This window comes from Sceloporus occidentalis, unplaced genomic scaffold, assembly GCF_023333645.1.
Source record: "Sceloporus occidentalis isolate IW3139 unplaced genomic scaffold, rSceOcc1.0.p SCAF_8, whole genome shotgun sequence".
Classification (NCBI taxonomy): Eukaryota; Metazoa; Chordata; class Lepidosauria; order Squamata; family Phrynosomatidae; genus Sceloporus; species Sceloporus occidentalis.
The window spans coordinates 27595483-27621880 of NW_028316988.1; the positions used below are offsets into that span (position 1 = coordinate 27595483).

Consider the following 26398-nt stretch of genomic DNA (forward strand, 5'->3'; position numbering starts at 1 on the left):
AGGCTTGTTGGGCATAAATCTCATAACTGGAAGAAGATTGCTGATTGCTCATCTAAATAAAACTTAAATAAGTATAAGCATACCTCTTGCCTTCACCACCCAAACTGTGGTGCCTGGTGGAGAGTCTGGGCAAGATTGGAGAAGCATCTGGCTACATTCCTTAGTCAGACATTAAATAATTACATTGCCTGCTAGAGTCTTCCAGACGACTCTGAGGATGATGTATTATTTTGTGTCTGACTATGAGTAGATAGCCAGATCATTTTATAATTCTCCCCCCCCCTCCCAAACTCCAGCTCTCTGCCAGGTACAGGATAAGTATAAACATAGCTATGGGTGATTAAGGCAAAATGCATATTTATCCTACACTGATGTGTTTGACTCAGTCTGGTGGGAAATACTAGGAAGATTTAATGAATATTGGTCACTGAGGAAGAATTTTGAAATGCATCTGGCCCTAGTTTTATTTGAGTCTTGTTTAGATCTGTGGTCATCATCAGTCTTCCACCAGTTAAAGACTCCTGCCCAATGAACCTTCATATCTAGTGCTATATACTGTATGTATTGTGTAGAAAGAAGAAACATTGAGTGTGGAGTTGAGCCCATAGGGATCCCAAACTGTGAGACTTCTGTGTGGAGAAACAGTCCCATTTTGTGTGTCTCTGCTCTCAGCTGGCTGTTTCGGGGGGCTTCTCTTGTTTACCTTATTGTTTCTGTGAACATTAGGGTTTCTTGTCTCATCAGATGCCTCCTTCCATGCATGGACTACAGAAGGACCAGCCCTCAAATAATTGAGTTTGCTTTTATCAGTATATATGAATACGCCAGTCATCCCAAAAGTAGTTTCCTATGTGCTGTGCAAAAACTTGAAGTGGTTGAACTACACATGTTAATTTGAGCTCTTGCTTAAGGTTTTATATTTTTATAGACATAACACAAAAGGAAAAAGGGATGGGGAGGAAGGAGGAAAATGAGCTAATTTGAGTCCCATTTTCAGTCTTGTGGTCTTGTCCTGGTCTCTTGTCTCTCTCAGAACTGCCCTGAAATTACTGTAAGTCTTGTGCTTTCTGCAGGTCCGAGGCAGCAAGTACACCTGCCTACTGGCAGAGCAGAGCCATGAGAAACATTTCACCCTCTACAAGCCAAACATCGGCAAACACAGCCAGCCGGAGAGTCTGGAAAGTCTTCACAGAAAGTACCGAAAGGTAAAGTTGAACTTCCACAGATGTCTATTTGCTGCTTGTCCGCATCCCACATGTCCTCAGAGGAAAAATGGGGAGGGAAAATGCTTCTGAACAGTCTTTTCTCTGTCACTCTGTCCTTCAGGTATCGCCAGAAGATGCCAAAGAACATTGGGAGAACAACTATACCTTTTCTCTGCAGTACTGCAACCATGCTGTGTGGTAAGTAAAACCTTGAAAGAGAGATGCCTTCTTGCCCTGGGCTAATGAGAGAAATGAGACCTTCATTTGGACAGTTTTGAACCCCTTTTGGAAGTGCAACAAACTCTGTGTGTAGCAGACACACTGGAAATCCTTTTCTTTTAAAACCACAAGTAAAATAAACACATGATTTCCTGGCAGGTACCATGTGTATAATAAGCTCATGTTCTTCACATAACCTGCAATGTATCCAAAGAAGAGTGACCAGGAGTCTATGAGGAACAACTTAGGGAGTTGCTTAGCATGGAGAAGAGAAGACTGGAGAGGTGACAGAATAGTCATTTTTAAATATCTGGAGGGATGTTGTATAGAAGATGGAGCAAGCTTGTTTTCTGCTGCTGCATAGACTAGGACAGTGGTGGCGAACCTATGGCACTAGTGCCAGAGATGGCACTCAGAGCCCTCTCTGTGGGCACACAGGCCTTTTGGGTTGCGGTTTGGGCACTCAGTCTCTAAAACGTTCGTCATCACTGGACTAGGACATGAACTGGATTCAAATGACAAGAAAAAACTTCTTACCTAAACATTAGAAAGACTTTCTTGACTGTAAGAGTTATTCACCAGACTACCTTGGAGGGTGGTGGATTCTCCTTCCTTGGAGTGTTTAAAGAGAGGTTGGTTGCTCATCTCTTGGAATGCTTTAGTTGTCTATCCCTGCCTGGCAGGAGGTTAGACTAATGGTCCCTGCAGCCTCTTTCAGCTATTCTATGATTCTGTCATAATTCAAATAAGACTCTGCAGACAAGAGTTCAAATCTCCACTTAGTCATAGAAGCCCACTGTATGTCCTTGGGCAAGTTCCATTCTCAGTCTTAGAGGAAAGCAAAGCCAAAATCCCTCAGAACAAATCTTGTCAAGAAACACACAAGATAGGTTCACCTTAGGGTCACCAGACGTCAGACTTGACTTGAAGGCACATCACAACAAAAATAACCATCATACGCACCTAAGGCTTGAATCTTGTAGTTCATCTGGGGTAAGAGGTTGTTGTTTTTCTTTATGCTCCCTTTGTCCCAGTTCAGGACTCAGGGTGGTTTATTACAATTAAAAAATAGTTAAAAATTCAGAAAATAAATCCACAAAACCTTATGCTAAAATAAAGTTGTTAGTCTTAAAGTTGTCCCCAGACTCCATCTGTCTCCTTTTAAAAATGCTGGATCAGTCTAACATAGCTGTCTCTGAAAATTACTCAGGGATGGGTTGAGGGCCTGAGAACCATAACTGTATCAAGTAGTTTTTTGAAAGGAACGTGCCTAGTTCTGTTTGTAATTGCTTTCCATGCGTCTCTTTCTGTTGGAAAGGAATATATGAAAAACAGGATCCCAGAAGTGGTTTGTATAGAGTTTAGATTCCCATTGTCACTTTTGGGAGGTAATTCTCTTTTTCTTGTCCTTCCCCTCATCCTGCCACTCTTTTTTCCCCGGGCAAAGGAACGGGCACTGCAAGGTGGTCCAAGAAGGGAAGGAATGCTTCCAGGGCACCCGTTTGCGCCATTACTACATGCTGTGTGGGGCACTGCTGCGGGTTTGGAGCAAGATCGCCGGCATCATGGCTGACATTACCAACACTAACTACCTGCAGATTGTCCGCCTCAAGACTAAAGAGAAGAAGAAGCAAGTTGGTGAGTGGAGGGAGGGGGTGAGAGGATGGGGGTCAATAAGCATGGGAGGCTAGGGGGCTGCCCTCGCAAAAAAAGAAACCACCCCCAAATACCCCAACATCCTTTTTGCTGTGATTTTAGGCCTCCTTGGGCCATTTTAGCCCCAGGAGTGGCCTTTTTTACTGACAAGAAGTGACCAGAATTCTCTTTCTGTTTTATAAAAGGGCTTCTCCTTAGACTAAAATGGCTGGGGGGGGGGGGGGTCGAACACATGGCAAAACTGCCTCACACACCCCAGAGGGAATTTGGGGACATTTGTTTAAGTCCCTGAGTGGATGGATTTGGCCTGCGTACCACACTTTGGCTGCCCCTGATGTACAAGTCCTTGCTTTTGCTGTTTTCTTATGTGAGAATGAGAAACCAGGAAATCTTTCTCCAAGCATGTAAGAGATTTTCAGTCAATCTCCAGAGAGTTTTCGTGTTTCTCAGAATGGACTTTTTAAACTTGTCTAAACTTGCCAGTTGCTGAAAGTGATCACTTTCAGCCTTGTTGCCTCGATTTTTTGGAAAATCTGAAGCATCAGAAGGGGAGAGGTTGCTTTGGTCTTTTTGATTTGTCCTTCTGTGCTGCTGTCTGTGTGTACAGTATTTCACTTCACAAAAGAGAAGAGATGGTAGTTTTGCACAAAAGCATCATTTTCCAGAAATTCACCCTCCTTCCATAGCCATGTGTCCTGCTGGCTGGAGGTTATGGGTGTTGTGGGCCAACCTCTCTGGGCTTTGCCGGTTTGAGGGAGGTTGCACACTGTGAGAGAGAGACATAGGCTGAATCAGCATTGAAACCATGGGGCCTGTGTATGATTGTGAGAGCTGCAGTCCAAACAGAAACAGGGCAGTATCCTATATGAATGCCTTAGTCACATTTTGGAGGAGGCACAGGAGTTCACAATCTGGGGGTTGTCAAACACTGGAGATACTCCTGCTGCTGCCTTGTACCAGTGGGAAAGTGAGTCAAGACAATGAAGATCTAGCTGCTCTCAGCTCCATGGAGAAGAAAAAGACAGGAGACAGTCTCAGAGGTCCCTCTCAGGGCTTGTAAGTTGTTGGGAGAGAGAAGGATACAGAGCTGGGCAAGCAGATCTCATGTACCTCTAAGCCTGGGGTCAATGGGCTCTGAGAGGGTTGGTGCATTAATGGGGGGCATCTGTGAAGCTGCTGACTGGTCCTTTCTTACCACCTCCTGCAGGGATTAAGATCCCAGAATCTTGCGTCGAGCAGGTGCGGAAAGAACTGAAGCAGATGGATGAGAACGTGAAGCAAAAGCAGAGCCAAGCCCTTTTGGTGGCGGCGGCAGTGCCAGCCTCTCGGCCAAACCTACCCTACCCCGTCCATCAGCAGACGCTTCCGCTGGACCTGAGCCAATCCACGGGGGGCACTGGCTTCTTGCCCTCCCAGCCATCCTCCTTGCAGCAGGATGAGATCTTGGACCTGACCTACAGCCCCTCCAGTGATGGCATCCCAGATCTCTGGGCCGAGGCCTCCACCCAGCCGCCACCACCTCCCCCGCCGCTGCATTTCGGCTTTCCCCTTCCCTACAACAGTGCTGCAGCTTTGGCTGGGAACTTACCCCTTGGCTCCCCCTCAGCACATGAACACTTGCCTCAGGCCCTGGTCCCTCCCCTCTCCAATGGCTTCTCTTTGCCAAGCCAGGACATCAACTATAAGGAAGTTTTGGAGGAGATGTTGAATTCCCTGAATGTGGGCCTGGAGGACAGTAGTGCTCATGCTGCTTCCACTGCGCCGGAGCGCCAGAGCGTCATCCAGTTCAGCGGTCCTTTTCCCAGTTTCTGTGATGATGACAGCTGAGCCAGGGGGGCTCCACCTCACCCACCTTTTTAATCTGGAGGCCTCGGGCGACGTTTCCAGAGGCATCCTGTCTTCGGGTTTGTTTTTATACCGGTCGGACCACTTCTCTCTTTTTAAAACAGGGATGGGAACGGAGAGAACGTGTAGTTAACACAGAAGTTTATTTATATATAATATACAGTCACCTCTGTACTAATTTTTATATATATCTATATATGTCTCAGTATAGATATGTACAAAGTAGAGGTCCAGAGATGGGGAGATGTGGGGGGACAGCACACTGAGGCACCTTACAGGAGTGAGTGGCATGTTGCCATTTCCCCCCCACAATCCACCCCAACTTCTTCACCCAACCTTCAAGCTGCACCCTCGCCCTTATGCAAACTACTGAGTTTGGAAAGCTAGGATCTTTATACTATATATATATATATAGTATATATATATATATATTTCTTTCTATTCTGCCCAGTTTCTCAGGAGGGAATCGCAATTTGAACCCACAGCAGCCCAGAGACAAAAGTATTGCGGCCTTTCACTAGGTTATTCTGTTTCTTTTTTCTTTGTATATGTGGAAACCTAAGTGACTGCTGCACAACTGGGGAATCTGTCGATGCCTGGCTACTGGTTCTAACTGGAGAGCTTCCCAAAGTTTCTAGACCTCATGGAGGCGGGAAAGAGTTTGTAGAAGGGGATAAATTTAATCAGGGAAAACACTTGGCCAGAAAAGCCAGAACTTTTCTGTGATTTTAGACAAATTAGGTAATTTTTCTGTGCATGCCACCTCTTATTATCTTTCTCCATCTCTGGTGGGATGATTTACTGTCAGATTCACCTGATTTTGCAACTTGAGTTTCCTTTTGGGAGTGGGTTTTTCTTACTCTCTTTTTTTGCAGACTCCTGTCTATGGCCCAATTTTTGTTTTAAAAAAATATGATTTATTATGGTCTGTCTGCATGCACTCATGTGTGCCAAGGGTCCTTTCTGCAGTGACTCATAAGGAAAGTCTTTGCCTGGGTGAATAGGAACAGTATAGGGGTACATGTGTGTTGCAGCGTGCTACACATACATACTTGATCCCTTAAGCTTCTCCTCTCCCCAAAATGCTGAATCTGGTAACATAGGTGTACATGCAGATAGATCTTATGCCTCAAACCCATTCATTTGATTCTTTCTGCGAGTCCTGGCTGTTTGAATCAACATCTCTGGCAAAATTACCAGAGCTTCAAGGAAGAATTGTAACTCGGCAGAAATTGTTCTTCACCAAAAAGGCTGTTTAAAGTCTTAATTTCCCCAAACTCTTGAGAGATGCTGGGTGCAAGGCAGTTGGCTCATTGTGTGGAACTATCAGGGCTAGAATTTTGCTTTGGTTTGAGGCAAGTGGTTGAGGAAAACATTTGGCTTGCATGCAGAAGGTTCCAGGTTTAACTATTGGGAACCAGTGCCAGTCAGCTTACAAATACTACTCTGGATGGACCTGGAGTCTTTTTTGAGTTAAAATACTCTCTGTTATGTTCCTAAGCCTGTCAGATTTCAATATCTTCAATTTCATATCTTGTTTCTATTTCATATCAAAGAATCTTAGAATTGGAAGAGCCTTCAAGGGCCATCCAGTCTAACCCCATTCTGTCAAGTAGGAAGACATAATCGAAGCTGTCCCTGTGGCAGATGGCCATCCAGCCTCTGTTTAAAAACCTCCAAAGAAGAAGACTCCACCACTCTCCAAAGCAGTGTTTCCACTGTTGAACAGCTATTACTGTCAAGAAGTTCTTCCTAATGTTAAGATGGAATCTCTTTTCTTGTAGCTTGAAACCATTGCTCCATTTCGTAGTCTCTGGAGCAGCAGAAAATAAGTTTGCTCCATCCTCAATATGACATCCTTTCAAATATTTAAACATAGATCTCATATCACCTCTTAATCTTCTCCATGCTAAACATACCCAGCTCCCTAAATTCACTCTTCATAGGGCATGGTTTCTAGACCTTTCACCATCTTGGTTGCCCTCCTCTGGACATTTTCCAGCTTGTCAAGATCTCTCTTGAATTGTGGTGATCAGAATTGGACACAGTATTCCAAGTGAGGTCTGACCAAAGCAGAATAGAGTAGTAGTACAGTTGGTCCTCCTTATCCACGGATTTCTTATCCACGGATTCCAGCATCCACGGCTTGAAAATATTCAAAAAAAGTATAAATTCCAAATAGCAAACCTTGATTTTCCATTTTATATAAAGGACACCATTTTACTACCCAGTTGTATTTAATGGGACTTGAGCATCCATGGATTTTGTTATCCACGGAGGGTCCTGGAACCAAACCCCAGTAGATAACAAGAGACCACTGTATTACTTCCCTAGATCTGGACACTACACTTCTACTTATGGAGCCTAGTATTGCATTGGCTGTTTTAGCTGCCACATCACACTGTTAACTCATGTTCAGCTTGTGGTCTCGTACATCCCTTTTTGCACGTACAGTTATCAAACCAGCTATCCCCCATCCTATATCTGTGAGTTTCATTTTTTTTCTAAGTGTAGTACCTTACTTTTCTCCTTGTTGAAATTCATTTTGTTAGTTCTGGCCCAGATGTCTCAGGGAATTTTGAATTTGATCTTGTCCTTTGAGTATTAGCTACCCCTCCCAATTTGGTGTCATCTCCAGTTTCGATAAGCATGCCCTCTATTCTATCGAAGTCATTGATAAAGATGTTGGATAGCCCTGGGCCCAGGAGAGAACCTGTGGGATCCCACTGGTCACTTCTCTCCAGGATGAAAAGGAGCCATTGTTGAGTACCTTTTGGGTTAAGCCTTTTTACCAACCAAGTGGATTTGTTAGGAAAGGTTGTTTATGCCCTGTTTATACACTTTTTTGGATTTTGCTGCCCTTCTCCTCCATTAGGTCTGATGCTGCATTGTTGTCTAGTTACACAAAATGAGTCAGTGAGCCATACAAATCCAGTACATTCTTGCATATTTTTATTCATAGCATATTTTCAGTTCTTTTGCTCTAAAGTGGCAGAATAAGTGCAGATATGTTTGTTTCCACCACAGAGCCAGGCTGCAAAATGCACTTGCTGTATATACTCATATATAAGTCTAGAAATTTTAGCCAAAACATTGGCCCCCAAAACCCAGGTCGACTTATCCACGGGTCAGTGTAAATACTATATTTTAACTCTTGTAAAAAAGAATACCATTCCCTGGTGAAAGGCAAGAGCGCAGTGTGTCCTGGAAGCATTGACCCCCTTCTACTCTTTCATCCATCCAGCCTTTAGGGTAAACCCAAACCTTTATGCCGGCCAGAATTTTGTAAGTTGCTTGACATTGTTTTCCTTTGCTTTCATCATTTACATCCTTTGTTGCGTGCCCCTAAGTTTTACCATCGACTTATCCACGGGTCATATCAAAATCCATAATCTTGGTCCCAAAACCTGCCCTTGACTTGCACATGAAGTCCATTTATAGTCGAGTATGTACAGTAGTTTCCCTTGGAGGAAGAAAGCAGAGCATTAACTTCATTTTGTACACTCTTTGGGGCAGGGACCAGTTCATTTCTGTAGTTTGCTCATGATACATCTAATTTCCATTTGCAAGATCAAAATATTTTACTAGCCATAGGGTGAAGCCAGGTAGTCCAGTTTCGACTGGTTTGTGGATTGTATCAGCAGGAAGATGGGGGGGTGAGGGAGGCTTAAAACTCAGGAAAGAATCAGAGGATCCCCCCAGAATATATTCAGAATTTTATGTGGCTACTTTATAGTTGTTTAATAAAATATAGGTCTATGCAGTTTCCCCTCTTGCTCTCTGTAGAGGTTCGACAGGGTCTCTCCCCTTATATACACTCCCTACTCCAGGATCTCTCCCCTCGCCGTCATTTGGTCAGGAAGATTAATAATGATACTACTATTATGTTATCAGCTACTTTTTAACTAAATTATTACACTGTTTTATTTCTATTGATTGTATGTATTTTTTAAAAAATTGGGAAAAAAAACCCCACCAACCCCTTTCTTCCTCTGGCACTTTCTAACCTCCTTCTTTGTCTGCTTAATTATAATAATAATATTATTTTTTTCTATGCATATTTATAATGAATTGGAAATTGTACATATGTAAAAAAAAATGGGGGGAGCGATTCTTTGCTCTTTGTTGTTGTTGAAAATGTGCCTTTTGAACTAATGATTCCGGAATTTTCTACTTGCATCAGAAGGATTAAAATGGTTGCCATTTCAGCTCAGTGGAGACTGTGGGGAAGTCAAAGCTTTTTGTATGTACTTGTGTGTATATATATATATATATATATATATCTGTGGGGGGGGGATGTGAACCAAGATGTTGCTAATGGAGTACTTGTCTTTGAGCTCTGTTCTTCCATGATGGTGGATATTTGCCACCATGCCAATTTCAACCTATGGCAGCCCTATGAATGAGACACCTCCAAGAACCTGAATCATCAACTGCCCTGCTCAGCTGTTGCAAAGTCAGGGCACCTATGGCTTCTTTGACTGAGTCTATTCACCTGTAGTGGAGTTTTCTTCTTTCCCTACAGCGTTCTACGTTACCAAGCATTATCGTCTTTTGAAATGAGTCCCATCATCTCATGATATGCCCAAAGCGTGACAGCATCGGTTTAGCCTTCTGGGCATTTAGGGAGAGGTCAGTCTTGGTGTGTTCTAAGACCCGTCATTTGCCTTTTAAGCAGTCCATGGTATCTGTACAAGTCAACTGGGCATCACTTTCCAGACCTCCTGGACTCATTCAAGAGAGGATTAGGATAAAGACGGGGAGGATAAGACTGTCACATTGACCAGTAACAATGGCTCTCATGTTACCTCTTTCATAGAGCCATTGTTTCCCTGTCATGGATGAACTTTAAAAGCTTTGCATTTATCTCCCACTCATCTTGTGGGCTTCACATTGGCATCATCAGGTTCGGCAGCCGTCTCTCAGGGGTTATATGGCCTTTGGAGTCACTTCCAGCACAGGGTCTGGTGTAACTATGCTGGTCAGGTTTTCAAGACAGCTGCTTTTCTTGCTTGACATGTCCATTCGATGATGATGATTTATTTTTCTGTGCTGTCCTCTCATTCTCACAACCACTCTGTGAGATTAGGCTCTTCTATTGAGCTTTGAATCCATGCCTCCCCATCTGTCTCTCCAGGAGGTCCTGTTGGGCTTTTAGAGATGGTTAGGGTGAACAACTCTCAAAGGGAAGTAAAAAGAGACTGAAATACCTTTATTTACGAATATTCCACTTCACCTAAGAAAGGGTGATGGTTGAGAGGACCACCTGATTGTGTTTCAGTGAGACATAGCCATATTCTTGGCTGTTACGATTTTGGAAGATACCTGGATGCACTTCAGCAAGAACAATCAGGTCAGGAAACGGTCACTTAGCATCAAATCCGTTAACAGTCTAGCTACTAATACTTGCCATGAAGGTGTTCACATAGTCAAGTTTCAAAAATAAGAGAACAAGTGGAAAGAAAGTCAATTTATTAGACACAAGGTGTTATTTCCTTAGAGATACTTTGATAGCAATTTCATGTTTTATGCTCCTCTCTGATTAATCTTAAGGGTTCGACCAGCATGGCTGGTTTTCAAGCATTGTAAGATGGAAGGACAGAGACGTGCTTTTTCAGCCCTATAGTGATTGCTTATAAAAAGCCATGTTCCAAGTACAACTTAATGCAGGGCTGGATGATTTTTCCATCTGCCAAATGGTCTTTCGTACCAGAAGTCTGCACTCACTGTTTCTTGCCACCTCAACACAATGGCAGATCGCACAAGATTTTTGAGCCATGGCTGTGCAGCAGCCTTTGTCAGGGCACAGCTTAGTGTTTTGCAATTCCAGCCCTGTGGCATGTGTGGGAGGTGTGTGTCAGTTTAGTGTAACTATGTTAATTTATACAATCTGGAATCATCTTTTAGAGCCAACTGACTCAACCTGGCTACTAATATGTTTAATCAGTATCTTAAAACTGATGGAAAAGGAGACAAGAGATTCTTGTGGCAGTAAGTTCTCATGGCTGAAAGCTAAGCAGTAATCTCTTTCCTGGAACTAAACAGAAGGAGAGAGCTCTTCTCCCTTTCTAGGAATACTTTGATTCTTCCAAGCTAAGACTGGCAACAGACTCGGGACTAATGGTAATCTTTTCCACATAATTTAGTGGGGAATTCAGCCACAAGTTGTAGTGAGGGGCAGGGGTAGAGCAGATCACAGAAGGAAACATCTACCATTTGCTCCTTATCATGGTGATTGTGTGCTAACTCCAGATGGAGCAGCAGTCTACCTTGGCAAAAGTAGATGAAGGACCTTGTCCTTCTGTCCTGCTTGGCTTTCCAGAGGGAAAAAGGATGCTGCCGTACGTCAGCCTTAAGTCCAATCAAATGGGATTACATTAAGACACTGAAAAGCAACAACAGATACAGAAGCAGTAGATGAACACCAAAGATAATAGGTTTGAGACTGCAGATGAAGGGATAGAAGTGTGTCCTCTTAAGTAACATCCGTATAATTGCTTGTTCTATTCTTATCCAAGCTGCCTTCCCAGGAACTTGGGCTCATGTTTTTATCTTTTGGACACCACCCTACATGAGGGGGCAGAGAAGTCATCTGGCTATGGTCCCAAGCAACATAGTCAGGACATCTTTGGGGGTGAAGGGGAGACCAGATTAGGCTGTACCTTCCCCTGTTATTTCCACACCCTACACTTTAGTTGTTGATTGCACTGCACAGAGAATGGAGAATAGGTTGTTGCCCTGATGCTAATAATTGGGAACCTCCAGGGGTTCTTGGGATTCAGGCTCCTATCAGCCTCCGGAGATGGCAAGAGTTGGGGCCCTCCATGGATGTCTGTTCTGGGAGCCTTCCCCAACCTGCTGCCCTCTAGATGTTCTGAATTGCATGGCCCTGGTCAGGGATCAGAGTTTCCATCCAATATCTGGAAGCCACCAGGTTGGGAAAAGCTTGAAGACGCAAGTGCTCATTGTTCCTCTCACATCCTCTTGGAAGTTTATAGAGCAGCACCCAGATTGTTGGGGGCAAATTAGCTTTAAACCGCTTAAACACTGCTTAGGCGGTATGAATGAAGCTTCCAGGTAAGGAAGACCAATTAGCCTGATCAGATCAAACCCAGCTTTCCATCCAGTCATCAGATAGAACCATGAAGACTAGGATCCTACTTGATGTTTAAGGGAAGGACTAGAGCCCATAAGTACAGCCATGTTAGGACATTGCAGCAGATAATGGGAGCAGACAACACTGCCTTAGGTGGGGAACTTTTCTCACTTGGCATAAGCAAGTGTCTTTAAAATCTTTTTATTTAGTTAATTTATATCCCACTTTTTCCTAGTATGAGACCCAAGGCAGTATCTAAGATGGAGGCAGCCATAGAGAATTTGATGCATAAAGTTCTCTTAATACTCAGGCCAGCCAGCACAGAATCCAGGACACTCAATTGTGAAGAGGAAAAAAATAACTCCTTTATTACTACAAAGCTCAGCTCGTGCATCTACAAGTGTGCCAGCCAGCAACTGTCCCATAGGGGCCTCTTCATCCCTGTGAGCTCATGCCAGTTTGTCAAGCCTGTCTCACCAAGTGAGTTTGGCTTGAAGGCAGGCTATCATGGAGGCAGAACATCCCAGGAAAGCAGAGGAGCAAGCTGCAGGGTCCAACACGACAGGATCAAGGCCTATAGGTAAGCGGGCAGGTCCTTCTCGATCACCTGTGGGGGAGACATGGAAGTGTGAGATGGGCAAGTGACAGTATCAGTTGTTGCACAGAAACCTGCCTTAGATGGATTAAAAATACTAGCCACACTGAATGCCAGTGGTGCTCACTGCCTGACCTAAGATGCTGTGGATTGGAACCCGGGGCCTTCTGCATGCAAAACACATGACCTACCACTGAACTGTGGAGATTTTCCCAAGGGCAGAGCAAAACTAGCCTCCCCATGGTTCTGAATATAAAAAAGCCATAGGAAACTGGTTAGATTATTTGCCGAGTTAACGTTACATACTGCAGGGACTTTATCTACTACCCAGTACCCATTTGGAGGTAACAGGGATCAAACTTTCTGTATGCAGTGTGCTCTACCACAAATTCTGGCCCTTCTCAATTTCAGTTAAGATTCTAGTTCTCATTGCTCTAAAGAAGGGTCTAGTTTAAGTTTCTTTATCATTGTTTTTCTGTGCCATCAAGTCGTTTCCGACTTGTGGTGACCTTAAGGCAACCCTATCGTGGGATTTTCTTGGCAAGGTTTGTTCAGAGGAGGTTTGCCATTTCCTTCCCCTGAGGCTGAGAGCGTGTGACTTGCCCAATTTCTTTGTAAAAAATATAAAGGTTTCCCCTTTGACAAGGTTGTCCAGTCGTGTCCGACTGTAGGTGCTGCACCTATAAAAATGTCTTTATAGGTGCTGCCAAAGTCTCTTTGGGTCAACAGACTGAACCAAATGGACCACTGGTTGCCTGGTAAGACCTCTCTTAGCATCACAGGCATCAAGACTGGCAAGCCCAAAGGGAAAGTCTCCCCAAAATCAATGCAGCTCAGTAGTAACACCGCCAAACCTCCCTCCCACTTTTCTTCAAGATCCCTTATAGAAGCCCAGTCAGTAAAGGGACATCTCAAATGCCTGCCACTTACAAATGGGTCATCCATGGGGCTGTACCTCTTGACCACCTGGCCTTCTCTGTTGATGAGGAACTGGAAGAGGAGAAAGAAGGGAGCTGGTGAAGGACAAGGACTATTTCTGCCTGAACAGGGTGAAACAGAGGGGGCACAGCTATTCAACAAGGGGCTCAAAACTGGGAGCATCTTTTCCAAGTCCTTTCCTAGAAATTCACAGAGGTAGGATATGCAGAGATGGGACTGCTGTACATAACAAAAACCACCTAGTAATAAAAACGTTATTTCCAATGAAAGAAATTTGTTTGTTTTAGGCCCCAATGGGATTCTCTAGCTTAAAATAGGGATGTTGAAGAGATGTTTCTATCAATGGCTGTTCAGACAGAAGGGCATGATGGAACTGCCATGTTCAGAAGCAGTATACCAATTTCTAGGGAACAACAGCAGAAAGCTCTTGCAATTTTTGTTCTGTTGTTCAGCTTTCCAAAAGTAGGCAGGTAGTCAGTGGGGAAAATGGGGAGGCTGAGCTAGAGAGACTGTTGGGAATTCCTCTTGTGCCAAAACTTAAAATGGATTTTTGTTTGTCTGAAAGGGGGATGGAGGAATCTGCGGCAACGCAGGCGGAGGCATGTGATACCCATAATAATAATTTTTATTTCTTATTTGCCTCCCCAAGGCTCAAGGCAGGGTACAGCATTGATTAAAATACAATGTGTAACTCACCATTAAATATGTAAATTAAATACATAAACATAGGATTCTACATTACACATTAAAATCATCCAGATTAAAAATATATCTATTTAAAATTCATAGTTTAAAACTGACTGGGTAGGCCTGCCACAAGATATGTCTTTGTACTGTTTTAAATTCAGACAGCGTATTTAGCTGTCTAATCTCTAGGGGCAGTCGATGAAAATGCCCTCTGGGTGACAGTTGCCAGCCAATGTTTGACTATTGGCTTCTGGGAATTGCAGTCCACTCCCATCTGGTGGGCCACTGGTTCTCCACCGAGATGAAAGAACAGCCTTGGGAAACGTTTAACCCTCCAAATGTTTGAGCAGCAACTCAGATCTGCTCCATCCAGCATGGCCAATGTTCAGGGATGATAGGAGTTGTAGTGCTACAATGGCTGAATGGCAAGAGCATTTCTGCCCTACTCTACAGCCAAGCTCAATGTGCCTAGTTCCTCATCTCTGGTAAGAGCTGATAACAGTAGCCATTTAAGAAATTATCCAAATTATGGGGCGCTTGAAGTAAAGTGGCACAGTCAAGTTGGAATCTAGTCACCAATTGAGGATAAAGAGAAGAAAACTCACCTTGCTGAAGTTCCACTTTATTGCACTAAAGCAGGGAGAGAAGGGGAAAAAGGGCACATTTTTAGTCCTACAATCAAAGACCTACCAGCAGGAATGGGTTGGAATTATGCACACCTCTATGTTGTTGGACTGGAGCTCCCATCTTCTTACACTACTTGCTGGGGCTGATGGAAGCTGCAGTGCAACCATTAACTGGAGGACCAAACCTGAACACAGACAAACCAGCTTTGCTCCTGCAGGCCCACACTGGACTGCTGTGGGATACCCTTGTATAAACCTCCCTTTGTCCATGCAAGAAAGTTTAAACTTTCTTTTACTTTTAATAGCTTATTCCCCATTTCCCACAGACAAGGAAAATTGTTCTTAAATTTTAAAATAAAACACATGGAAGCTTTTAAGTAAACAACCCATCCTCTCACCGTAAGGACTAGAAGATCAACTCCCCCTCAAAAGAGCTCAGGTTTTGTGGAACTAAATGTAGCTCTCCAAAGGCAAGTAAGAAGTGAGTCGCTATGTGTATGTTCCCTCTCTTTCTCTCCTATCCATTTCTAAGAATCTCAACAACAAAATAATTATTGTGACCAGCAAGAACTCACTTTCCCATTGTGCCCTTGCCCTTGGGCTGGCTCTTCATCCATTTCCAGAGAGGGTGGGCCCCTTCCCCATTGACTTCAATTTTGCTGAACATATCAAACTTCACCCCATAACCTGCAGCAAAAGCTTTGATCTCTTCATTAGTGCCTGGCTCCTAGAAAAGAAAAAGAAACCTGAGGTTATAAGAAGCGATGGAAAGGGACTTGGTTGCTGAATTGCCTTCTCCAGTGCTGGCCCCATCACGAGGGAGAGCGAGGCAGCTGCCTCATGTGATGGAGGCATCCCCCACCCCCAAATACCATTCTTCTTAAGCTTTACAGATTTTTCTCCTTGCAGGACTGAATTGTCCCACTGAAGTAGCCTGCTGCCACCAGAAAGGATGGGGGAATTGTCTCACGCAATAGTTGCAAGCTGTGAGTTACTTGTAATTACTTCCTTTTGCAGTAATAAAGCCATTACTCGGTAATAAATGAAGTAAAAGGGGGCAACTCCACTTCTTTTGCAGTGGAAAAAGTTAGTTTTAGAGTTCCAGGGCATGCAGCCTTGCTCTGGAAGTGTGCTTTGTACGCGATACCTGCAGTTAGTAGCATTCTGATGCTTTTTTAAAATCATAAATGACTTTTTAAAAGAATAAACATGAAAATTATCATGGTAACCAACTACTTTGAGGGGGAAGGTGTTTTGAAATGGAAATGTAGTTTTAAAAATATTGCCAGAACTGAAGAAAGAGGCTGTGTCCAGTCTTGTACATTTACATACAAAGAAATGGGAATCTTGCCCCCCCCTACTTCTTTGAGGTAGGAAAGCATCTTGGTCCAATCCTGCCCTCCCCGAGGCAGGAGGGCTTGATGCCAACCATCTCCCCCACCCCAAAACTGAACATCACCACCCCTGCAAGTCTTACCTGCTTGCCGAACTGGTTGCAGGGGAAAGCAAGGATTCGTAAACCACGCTCAGCTAATCGACCGTACATGTCGACAAACTGAGTGTAGTTTACGGGTGTTTTGCCTCATTTCGACGCAACGTTGGTGATGATGCAGACGTAGCCCCTGAGGAAGAAAGGAAGGATGAGGCAGACAGTGTGGAGAAAATACAGGTCCTTGGACCCACTTTTGGGGCGCTCAGGCCTCCTGCCATTCCCAGAAAGACCACCAATCCCAATTTTTCTTTTATGTTCAGTGCAATTTCTGCGCTTTCCTTGTGCAAAAATCCAAGCAGAAAACATGCCAACTCCTCTCTTTTCATCAGACTCCTTCTCTAAATGGTGAGAGGACACAACGAGGCATCACTTCCAGTCACAACTTTGGGAAGGACTTGGATGACAACAGAGGCAGCGTTGTGTTGTGGTTTGAGTGTTGGACTATGACTCTGGAGATCAGGGTTCAATTCCCAGCTCACCCATGAAACCCATTGGATGCCCTTGGGCAAGTAATACTCTCTCAGCCTCAGGGGAAGGCAAAGGCAAACCTTCTCAGAACAAATCTTGCCAAGAAAAACCCATGATAGGGTTGCCCTAAGTCGGGAACAACTAGAAGTCACAAAACAACAATAGAAGAGGCATTTGAGAGCACTTGCTCAGGTAGGTACAACCTGTAGTTCTGAGGGTGGGTGAGTTGGAAGGGAGCAAACAGACCCTTGGGCCCCATGCAGTTGCCCCCTCCCCAAGTAGACAGCCACTCATGGCACTGGTAAAATGTGCTGGAAGCAATCTGATATGTTCCTGCTCAGCAGCAAGCTCTCCTGGACATGGCAGGGCTGGCCCTCAGGGAATCCTAGGTGGGGACAGTATTCTTAATTCTGATCCAGCCCATATTTTTTAATTTATGCACTAGATTTCCATTCCGTCTTTTCTTCACTGACCTCACAGCAGTCTCCATGGCTCTCCTCCTCCCTCACAGAGACAGACAGAGTGGCCCAAAGTCACCCTGCAAGTTTCAGTGGAGACGGGCAGCTGGATGTGCCAAATCCAATACTCTAGCCACTACCTATATTACCTTTGCTGTTTTTTTATTCCTTACTATCCTCGTGGTGGTTTCTGCTTATCACCTGTAGTGTGATTTATGAGACATAACATATTTCAAAATACTTTTCATTGCAATGGTCTTTTAAGCATTCATTCTTCCCTTGGGCATGTAAACTAATGATTATTCAGCGTCTCAGTGGAAAGGAGAGGCATTTCTACCTGGCTGGGACTGAGCTGACTTTCCTTGCCTGGTCTTGCTGCTGGGTAGCAATGTACCAAGCAAAGCTTGGAAAATTACTCTTTTGGATCACAGTTCCCAAAATCTCCACAAGCTATGAGAGTTGCGGTCAAAATGTAATATTAGTCTCGCTCTAGAGCAATGGTTATCAACCCTTGGTCCTCCAAATGTTTGGGATTTCAACTCTCAGAATTCCTGTGCACTGGCCATATTGGTTGGGGGTATCTGGGAAGAGAATCCAAACTGTTGGGAGGACCAAAGATATTAAGAACTGCTTGCCAAGAGGAATTTAAAAAACAACAACTATGTTTTACGTGCTTCCCAACTGGTTAAAACATGTTTCTTCAACCCTCCAGATGTGGTCAGATTATAGTTCCCATTATCCTGCACCAGAATGGGCATACTGGGGGAGATGGGAACTGTAGTCCAACAGATCCAGAGGGTACTATGCTGGAGAACCTCAGTAAAATGCAATGGGTGACGCTGAAACATATATGTTTTAAGTACAAGAGTGATAGAAGCTAAACCAGGCTAGGGAGACAAGGGCTAGAGATCTAAGGCTGAACCCTTCTGGGATCACAGAACTAGATAATGATAGAGTTGGAAGGGGTCCAAAGGGATATCTAGTCAAACCCTCTGCTATGCAGTTTTGAGAGATGCCCATCTAACCTCTATTTAAAGACTTCCTAAGAAAGAAAGCCTGCCAACCTCCAAAGCAGTTTATTCCACTGCAGTTCTTTCTAAGGTTTACATGGAATCCGCTTTCTTGTCGTTTGAATCCAGTGGTTCTCATTCTAGTCACTGGAGCATCCTAAGACACGCTTGCCATCTTCTACAAGACCTCCCTTCAGATATTTAAAAATTACTTTCATGTTCCTTCTCAATCTTCTCTTCTCCAAGCTAAGCATACCCATGTCATTCCTTATTAACGCTTGGTTTTCAAATCTTTTATCATCTTGGTCAGCTGCCCTCTGCCGATGGCCATCTAGCCTTGCCCATGGTAGTTTCCCAACTGCCAGGGTTTCCCCTAATCTAAGAGCGGAAATGCCTCTCCTAACGGCTTAATCCCCGGCAGTCAAACTTTTCAACTAAAACACGCTGGTATTTTGGGTCCACTGGGTTTGCTTTTAGCCCTACCCATAAGTTTTTAAAAGTTACACTTTTAACTGCTTTTACTTTTATTGACAATTGGATTATATTTTTAACTTTTGCACGATGTGCATTTTTTTAAAGCTGTATTTGTTTTAGGATTCACAAGCTGATTTGAGTCCCAGACTGATAGAGGGGAGGTAAATATAGGATATAAATAAATATACAGTAACAGCAATTCAAGTGCAACCCCTCTCTGCTCCCCCAGAACGTCTCTAGAATTGAATCTGGCTCTTGGGCTGAAAGACTCTTCACCTTAAGGCTGAAACAAATGTTCAAAGCAGGAACATACCTGTTCCCCAGGGAGTACGTACCTGTACTTTTCCAAGGAGACGTCATTGCCATCAATATCCAGAGCATGGAAGTCGTAGATAGATTTGGCCGATTGCCAGTCGGTCTCTTGGGCACACTGTGGGGAGGGCAGAGAGAGAGAGAGAGAGAAAGTAGGAAACAAATGTTAACAGCACTTCTGCCTCACTGGGCAAACAATGTTGAGAATGATGGGAGGTGCAGTCATAAAATCATGGTGAAGGGTCTAGAAACCATGCCTTATGAGGAAAGACTTAGGGAGCTGGGTATGTTCAGGCTGGAGAAGAGAAGGTTAAGGATATGATACCCCTGTTTAAATATTTGAAAAAGATATATTGTTTTCTTTTAGATAACAAGTTCCAGAATCCCCAGGATGAGGATTCTGAGATCTGTTGTAAAATATTTTTACAACATTTCCAAGGTCTGATGGCACCCATAATGTTTTATATACTCACACCATTCTAGCATAATGCCTCCACAAACCATGGCTTTGTCCCAACCGTAATCCACAACACGCTTCTGTTTTGAAGGACTGGGGTGTCCCAGTTTCCTTCAGATGTCATGGTTGGATTAGTGACCTAGTTTGTTAATGCATACATAAGACCAGAAGGCCTGCGTACATGTTTTGTGCGCACACCTAGACCCCAATCAAACATACAACACTAAGTGACTGATAGGATGTGCAATGTTACTCCCCACACACAATTAACAAACAAGAATCAACAGCAAGAGATTAGAGACAGAAAGGAGAAGGTGGAACAGAAGTATGGCTATGCAGGAGCATACATCTGATCTGGAATTTGACTCACTGGAACGCATCCAGAAGAGAGCAACCAACATGGGTAAAAGGCCTAGAAACCAAACCTATGAGGAATGGCTCAGGGAACTGGGTATGTTTAGCTTGGAGAAGTGAAGACTGAGGCTGTGATAAGATAGCCATCCTTAAATACCTGATATCATACAGGAGAGGGAGCGAGCTCATTTTCTGCTTCTCCAGCGACTAGAACATGAACCAGCAAATTCAAATGGCAAGAAAAGAGATTGCACCTAAACATTAGGAAGAATCTCTCAAGAGGTGTTCAACAGCAGAATGGACTGCCTCCGTGGGTAGTGGGCTCTACCTTTGGAGGTTTTTCAACAGAGGTTGGATGGACCTCTATCAAGAATGCTTTAGTTGTGGATTTTTGCATGTTTTGCATGGCAGGGGGCTTGGCATCTCTCCCAACTCTACAATTCTAAGACTCCAAGAACAAACTGAATACCCCTCCTTCTGTCAAACAGAGCAGGACCCAATTGCTTCAAAGATGTTTCTAGCTCTTCCACTCCAAACCAGAAACCCCAGCTTTAAAAAATCCCTTTTCTGGGCTGTGAAGGTGTAGCCAGTCATGCGACTCATGCCAACCAGCAAGGCTGCGCTTCTCCCTTTTTCACAGCACCAGCATTTTATTTTATACTTTGTAAAGGAGAAATCTGATCAAGGAGAGAACATGGGGCACAGAGGAATTTCAGCCTCTGTTAGCCATGACATTACAAGAGGTTGGATCCAGATTATACAAGTAATGTGATAATCCTGTTGAAAGCAAGGGAATTAAAAACATGGATTGGGATCCATCCCTGCCTCAATTTCCCCTTCTCAGGAGGGCAGCCAGTCACATTCTGGGAAACCACCAGTTGCAGCTATCAAAACAACAGCATAGAGACATAGAAATCTCCTTAGAGCATGCAGAAGTCTTATCTTCTTGAGCAGCAGCCAGATTTCATTTTCCTACTGTCATTATGCCTTTGTTACTACAAGACCTCCAGTGCGAATTATCGCTTTGTGAATTTAACAAGACAACCCTAGAAATGTATGACTTGACTTGATCCCCTGCAGAATACAGTCAGCCCTCCATGTTTGCAGCTTTGACTTTTGTGGATTTGATCAATATGTTCTCTCTAGGAATCTCTAGGTCCTCCAGCACGACTCCGTGGTCAACTTCTGCCAGAAGCTGCTTGGAAAACCTAGAGATTCCTAGAAAGCACACTTTTCTAGGCATTTGCAGGTCCTCCGGTGCAATTCTGTGGTCAACTTCCAGCAGATGTAAACCATGGAGTTGTGCTGGAAGACCTAGAGATTCCTAGAAGTGTTCTCTCAGGTAAAAAAAAAATAAAGCTTTCATGCGGGTCCTGTGCCCATAGACCAGCAAATGTGGAGGATCCACTGCGCTTTCATTCCAACCAGGAGGCCCCAGCTTCAACTCCCCAGTAAAAAGAACAGTTAGGAGATATGAGAAAAAGATTTCTGCAGGAACGAAACAAAAAACTTAACCCCAAATAAAGTGTCAAGTATTTTAAGGTGCCGCAAACTGTCAGTTTTTCTTCCAATCACAGCATATAGGTTTAACCAGGCAAAATAACCCCTCTCTTTGTTCCTCATCCTTTCCCCAAAGACTGGGACTCAAGGAGGCTTAAAGAAAGAATTTCATTGTTTGCAAAGCAGCATTCAGTTCCTGTCCTAGGGCACTTCTGGGATTCTGTGAAGGGAGAATTAGTTCCACAGCTTTTGGTCCTCAAATGATTCCAAAACACAATAGAATGAAATTCCATTTCCCCCACCTGACCTTTGTTCTTACTGATCTGGAAAAAAACCCAAACCAAGTCACCCCCGCCAACTATCAAACCATTGCTGCATAAAACCCTTCCCTTCGGTCATAATCACGAGTCCAACAGTCCACCTCCACACAGATTCCAGTTGCACAAGGCTTCGCTTGTGCAACCAGTAACAAAAGGAGAAGCTTGACATCAATTGCGACAGCAAGGAGATTGTTTTGGCTTCAGCTTACTCTCATTTCTTTTTATAGCCAGGCTTTACCCAATCCAAGATAACAGAGATCCACAACAGGAGGACTGTGTAACAGACAACCAAATCTCCTGACTCATTCACACTGCAGAGCCAGTCTCCAGAGAATAAGGGTGAAGGTGAGCAGCTTCCCACATTATCAACATCTCTATCTCACTGCATTGCAGCTAAAGGCATTGGGCAAAGTCCCTTACTGCAACTCGCTTTCCCTTGCTGCTCGCTTTGAGGTCAATATTTTCAACCTCTAAGACGCCTCCCAGCTTCCAAGTCACAAAAGCCCCCAAATTCCCTGATTTAAAGCATGACTCCAGGTCTTCTTTTGTAGCATACCCACTCTCCTCTCTTCCTCAAAAGACACTTCTGTTACAGTTCCCTCGGTTTGTCACCTGCCAAACTAAAGCCACTAGGAGGAAGTTAAGTAACAAGCTTTGGAGACTGGTGTGTGTACAAGTGTAGATCTAAAGGAGAGCTATGTAAGTACAAGCGGATGTGTAAAATGATGAGGAGAAGCTATTTTACCTTCTTGTAAGTATGAGAACAGAGTGTCCCCTAATGGAATCCACTGGCAGTAAATTCATAATGGAGATTGTTCACTTGTGAAACTCATGGACACAGAACGTGACAATCGCTTCTCGGTTAGAAGGCCAAGTGGATTTTTAACGTGAAAGAAGCCTTATCTCCAACTACCAAAGAGTGTGGAGGTTTCAACACTAGCCTATTGCACAAAAACTGTTTGTCATCTGTCAAAGAGTACACCCAACATCACTAGATAAACCTCAAAAAAAATGCTACTACATTTGTTTTGCTTCAAATACCAGATCCTGGAGACCAGGGTTTGATTCCCAGCTCAGCCATGGAAACCCACTGGGTCACACACTCTCAGCCCCAGAAAACACTGAAATAGGGTCACCATAAATCGGAAACAACTTGAAGGCACACAACAACCACCAGATTCTCAAGGCAAGTAAGGGAACGACTTCATAGGCTTCATTCCTATAGTTTTTGGACCATACATATGTGTGCGTGTGTACTGGGTTTAGCTAACTGAAGCTTTCATTCCTTTGCTCCGAGTGGCTGAAAGTCACTGGCCCTCTAAGGAAGTTTCTACGTTTAAACATGTGCAAACTCTTCTGTTGTCTTTTTAATGGCATTGAATAACACCTTGGAGACTCTACTCGAACCTGAAATGAAGCTGAAAAATATCCTTAATGAACAAAAGAGGTACTTGGATTATCTTTATAAAAGCCTCAGGGGCCCATGACTAAGGTTGAACAGGTCTGCCTAGATTTCTGCCCTCACTGTCTTTGCTGGCTTTGTGTTGTCCAGGCTGTAACAGAACCACAATTGCCTCCACAACAAAAGCATCCCCAGAACGGTGCCTTCAGGGGCAGGTTTCCTTCACTATTGACTAATTGCAAGATGGTTTCTTTTTTTTTAATTGCAGTTAATTGCATTCACTGCAACTGCAGATAATTTAAAAGTTCTCTGGGAGATGAAGAACTGCTAAGCGATGTCTTATGATTTCAGATGCTGGCAAAAGATCACATCAGTTAGGAGTTGCACACATTTCTACGTATTTGGCCTCCGGTGTATCTTACTACAGGAGTGGAAAAGGCATTAGTTCAAAATGTAGTAAGACAAGAAGGAAATAGCTGCGTCAGAGAAACAAGGGAGAAAAGAAAGAATATCCCAAGGGGAGCAAGTTTAGAAGGACAGAGATCACAGGTAAGAGACTGACAAATCGGGCAGGGAAAATAATTCAAAGGTATAACCATGTTAGTCTGTAGGATCAGTATGCAGAGCGATCTTGTAGCACCTTTGAGACTAAGGCCTGTTACAGACTGCCAAAATAAAGCTGCTTTGGGTCTCTTTGGAGGTATGCTGTTTAAATGATGCATGCACCCTAAGAATCCGGAAGCTGCCCCAAAGCTGCCCTCCAGTGCTTAGGAATGGAGTGTGGCTTTGGCACGACCTCCGGACTCTTAGGACCCAGGCATCATTTAAATAGCATGCCTCCAAAGAGACCCAAAGCAGCTTTATTTTGGCAGTCTGTAACAGGCCCCCCTCAAAGAAATAAGTTGGCAGCATGAGCTTTCATAGACTTAAGTCTACTTCCTCCGATGCATTTGGTAAAAACAATGTTAAGGTTTCAAAGGGACAGAGCAAAGAGGACACCTTCCTTATGGGGGGAACCAGCCCAAGGGACAAATTCAGTTTTAGACAACTCTTTAGGGGCTGCATTCCAGGGGTGGACAGACCAGCTGCAAGCAAGGGACCAAACGCGTGGACCCATTTTATCTGTCGCTTCTTTACTGTCAATTTGTTGTGTGCCTTTAAGTCATTTGCAGCTTGCAGCAACCCTAAGGCCATAGGTTTTCACGGGGTTTTCTTGGCAAGGCTTGTTCAGAGCGGGGTCGCCATTGCTCTCCTTTGAAGGTCAGAGAGAATGACTTGTCCAAGGTTATCCAGTGGCCGGGTTTTCATGGCCCAAGCATTCAACCCCTCGCCTCCTTTAGCCCTAGTCTAGCGTTAAAACCAATACACCACGGTGGCTGTATTACTGTTTAGATGGAAACCTTAGGAAAGCCATTTGAGCGTCGTAGAATTTAGGGAAGGATATAATAAGGCTGGGAAACTACCCATTGGTAGTCAAATAGGAGAAGAGGCTTAGGCCTGTTACAGACTGCCAAAATAAAGCTGCTTCGGGTCTCTTTGGAGGTATGCTGTTTAAATGATGCATGCACCCTAAGAATCCGGAAGCTGCACCAAAAGCTGCCCTCCAGTGCTTAGGAATGGAGTCTGGCTTTGGCGCAACCTCTGGACTCTTAGGACCCATGCGTCATTTAAATCGCATACCTCCAAAGAGACCCCAAGCAGCTTTATTTGGGCAGTCTGTAACAGGCCTTAGTCATTCGAAGGCCAGATTCAACTCCCAACATCTCTTTGGTCTTTTCAGCACTAGTCAAGAGTATATTTGGTACAGATTCTCCCTCTCTTTCACTCCGGGGCCACAAAATGGGGTTATTTCCTTGTTCCTGTAATGGCTCTGTCTCTCCCTGCGTCCCGTGAGGACTCAGGGGAGCCGAACGCAGCTTCCCTTGCTCCCCCAAGGAGCAAAGCTTGAGGTAGGCAAGTTGTTTTGTTCAGCCGCAAGGAAAACAGACTCAACAAAGCACACCTTCTGCATGTTCTCCTGTGTAAGTCCAGAGAGTCTAGTCCAGAAACTGACCCCAAAAACCTAGGCCGACTTATCCGAGGGGCACATCGAGACCCATAGCTTTGCCCCCGAAACCTGCCCTCGACTTATAGCCGCGGGGATGCTTTTAAAAAACCCCACCCGACCCAAGGCGGTCCTATCCGTCTTCCGCTGTCGCTGTCGCCTCCCGGCAGCCCTGAGGCAGACTTTCAATGGGGTTTTCCTGGCAAGGTTTGTTCGGAGGAGAGTCGCCGTTGCCTTCCATTGAGGCCCAGAGCGTTCTGGGTCTCCAGAGCCGTAGTCCAATGCTGAAACCGCTATTAAGGGATAAGTCACAAGGGTTAATAATTAAATGATGCTAACGGTAATAACGATAACGATGATTTTTATCCAACAAGACCGAGGCAGCGTTCATCAAGAGAATGCACACGACACAATAAGCCCCCACTATCTCCTCCCTCCTTGACCCAAATAAACGCCACTAATTATGAAGCCCACTGGGCCAAGTCACACTCTCTCAGCCTCAAGGGAAGGGAAGGGAAAGGAAGGCTCCTCTGCCCAAGCCTTGCCAAGAAAGCCCCATGGATAAGCGGGAAACGCCTCGAAGGCCCGCAATAAAAGAACAGAGCCTGGAAAACAAGACCTCTCCAGGGGTCCTCCGAAGAGCGACGCTCTAGCCTCCAGAAGGGGAAACTCCGTGGTCTGACCATAGAGTTCAGGGGAGAGAGGCTAGAGAGGCGCCCTGTGAGGCCTAGTCTGGCTGCACCAAGCCTTCGCTCACCATCGTCCGAGTCAGGCCCCGCGTCGCCAGCACTCCGCACAGCAGCGTCCGCCTCAGTAAGCAGCCCAAGCCCATGCCGCCCGCCCTTCTCCCGGCTCCTCCTTTAAGCCTTCCCGTCACGGCCTTGCCGCTCCTCACACTGGCCAATCAGCGGCGCCCTGCGGCCGACGCCTTCCTCAACCAAAGCCCCGCCCCCGAGGCCTTGGCCAATGGGGAGGCCGCGTTTCGCCAACGGACAGGTCGGGGCCGCCCCTTTGCCAGACTGTGAGAGGCTGCGGGAGGAAAGAGTGGCAGAGGGCCGAGCCAATCAGAAAGAGCTGCATCCCCTGCTGCGGTTGTCCTGGTGACGGATATTTGCAGCATCTTTTCAGAGAGAGATTTTCCTGAGGAGGAATAATAATAATAATAAATTATATTGTTACTATTACATATTATATATTACCTATTATATAATTTATTAAATTATTATAGCATTACGTTAT

The 26398-nt window shown here is 44.5% G+C and overlaps 2 protein-coding genes and 1 long non-coding RNA gene across 15 annotated transcripts in view; 2 read left to right on the forward strand and 1 right to left on the reverse strand.

Moving 5' to 3' along the window:
* Positions 1-8979, forward strand: part of SBNO2 (strawberry notch homolog 2) — a 109889-nt gene extending 100910 nt beyond the window's left edge. For 11 of the 12 annotated variants that reach the window (XM_089535758.1, XM_089535769.1, XM_089535763.1 and 8 more), the window contains 4 exons: positions 1074-1205; positions 1327-1403; positions 2872-3062; positions 4288-8979. In XM_089535758.1, coding sequence (XP_089391884.1) covers positions 1074-1205; positions 1327-1403; positions 2872-3062; positions 4288-4907 — 1020 coding nt within the window. In that variant the 3' untranslated portion in view covers positions 4908-8979. Of the gene's footprint in view, positions 1-1073; positions 1206-1326; positions 1404-1583; positions 1701-2871; positions 3063-4287 lie in introns of those variants that run through there. The other variant, XM_089535770.1, reaches the window with a different exon arrangement.
* Positions 8980-12361: 3382 nt separating this feature from the next.
* GPX4 (glutathione peroxidase 4) lies at positions 12362-26063 on the reverse strand. 2 transcript variants are annotated; one of them, XM_089535772.1, is made up of 7 exons: positions 25917-26063; positions 19106-19200; positions 16346-16490; positions 15444-15595; positions 14848-14872; positions 13547-13606; positions 12362-12628 (listed from the first exon to the last, which is right to left on the reverse strand). In XM_089535772.1, the coding sequence occupies exons 1-7, from the start codon at positions 25989-25991 to the stop codon at positions 12596-12598; spliced, it is 585 nt and encodes a 194-aa protein (XP_089391898.1). In that variant the 5' UTR covers positions 25992-26063; the 3' UTR covers positions 12362-12595. The 2 variants fall into 2 exon arrangements, with proteins under 2 accessions (XP_089391898.1, XP_089391899.1); XM_089535773.1 differs by lacking the exon at positions 25917-26063 and adding an exon at positions 25118-25141.
* LOC149308416 (uncharacterized) lies at positions 15636-23553 on the forward strand. Its single transcript, XR_016282151.1, has 3 exons — positions 15636-15854; positions 21941-22058; positions 23467-23553. It is a non-coding gene; the product is annotated as an uncharacterized LOC149308416 (long non-coding RNA).
* Positions 26064-26398: the final 335 nt, after the last annotated feature.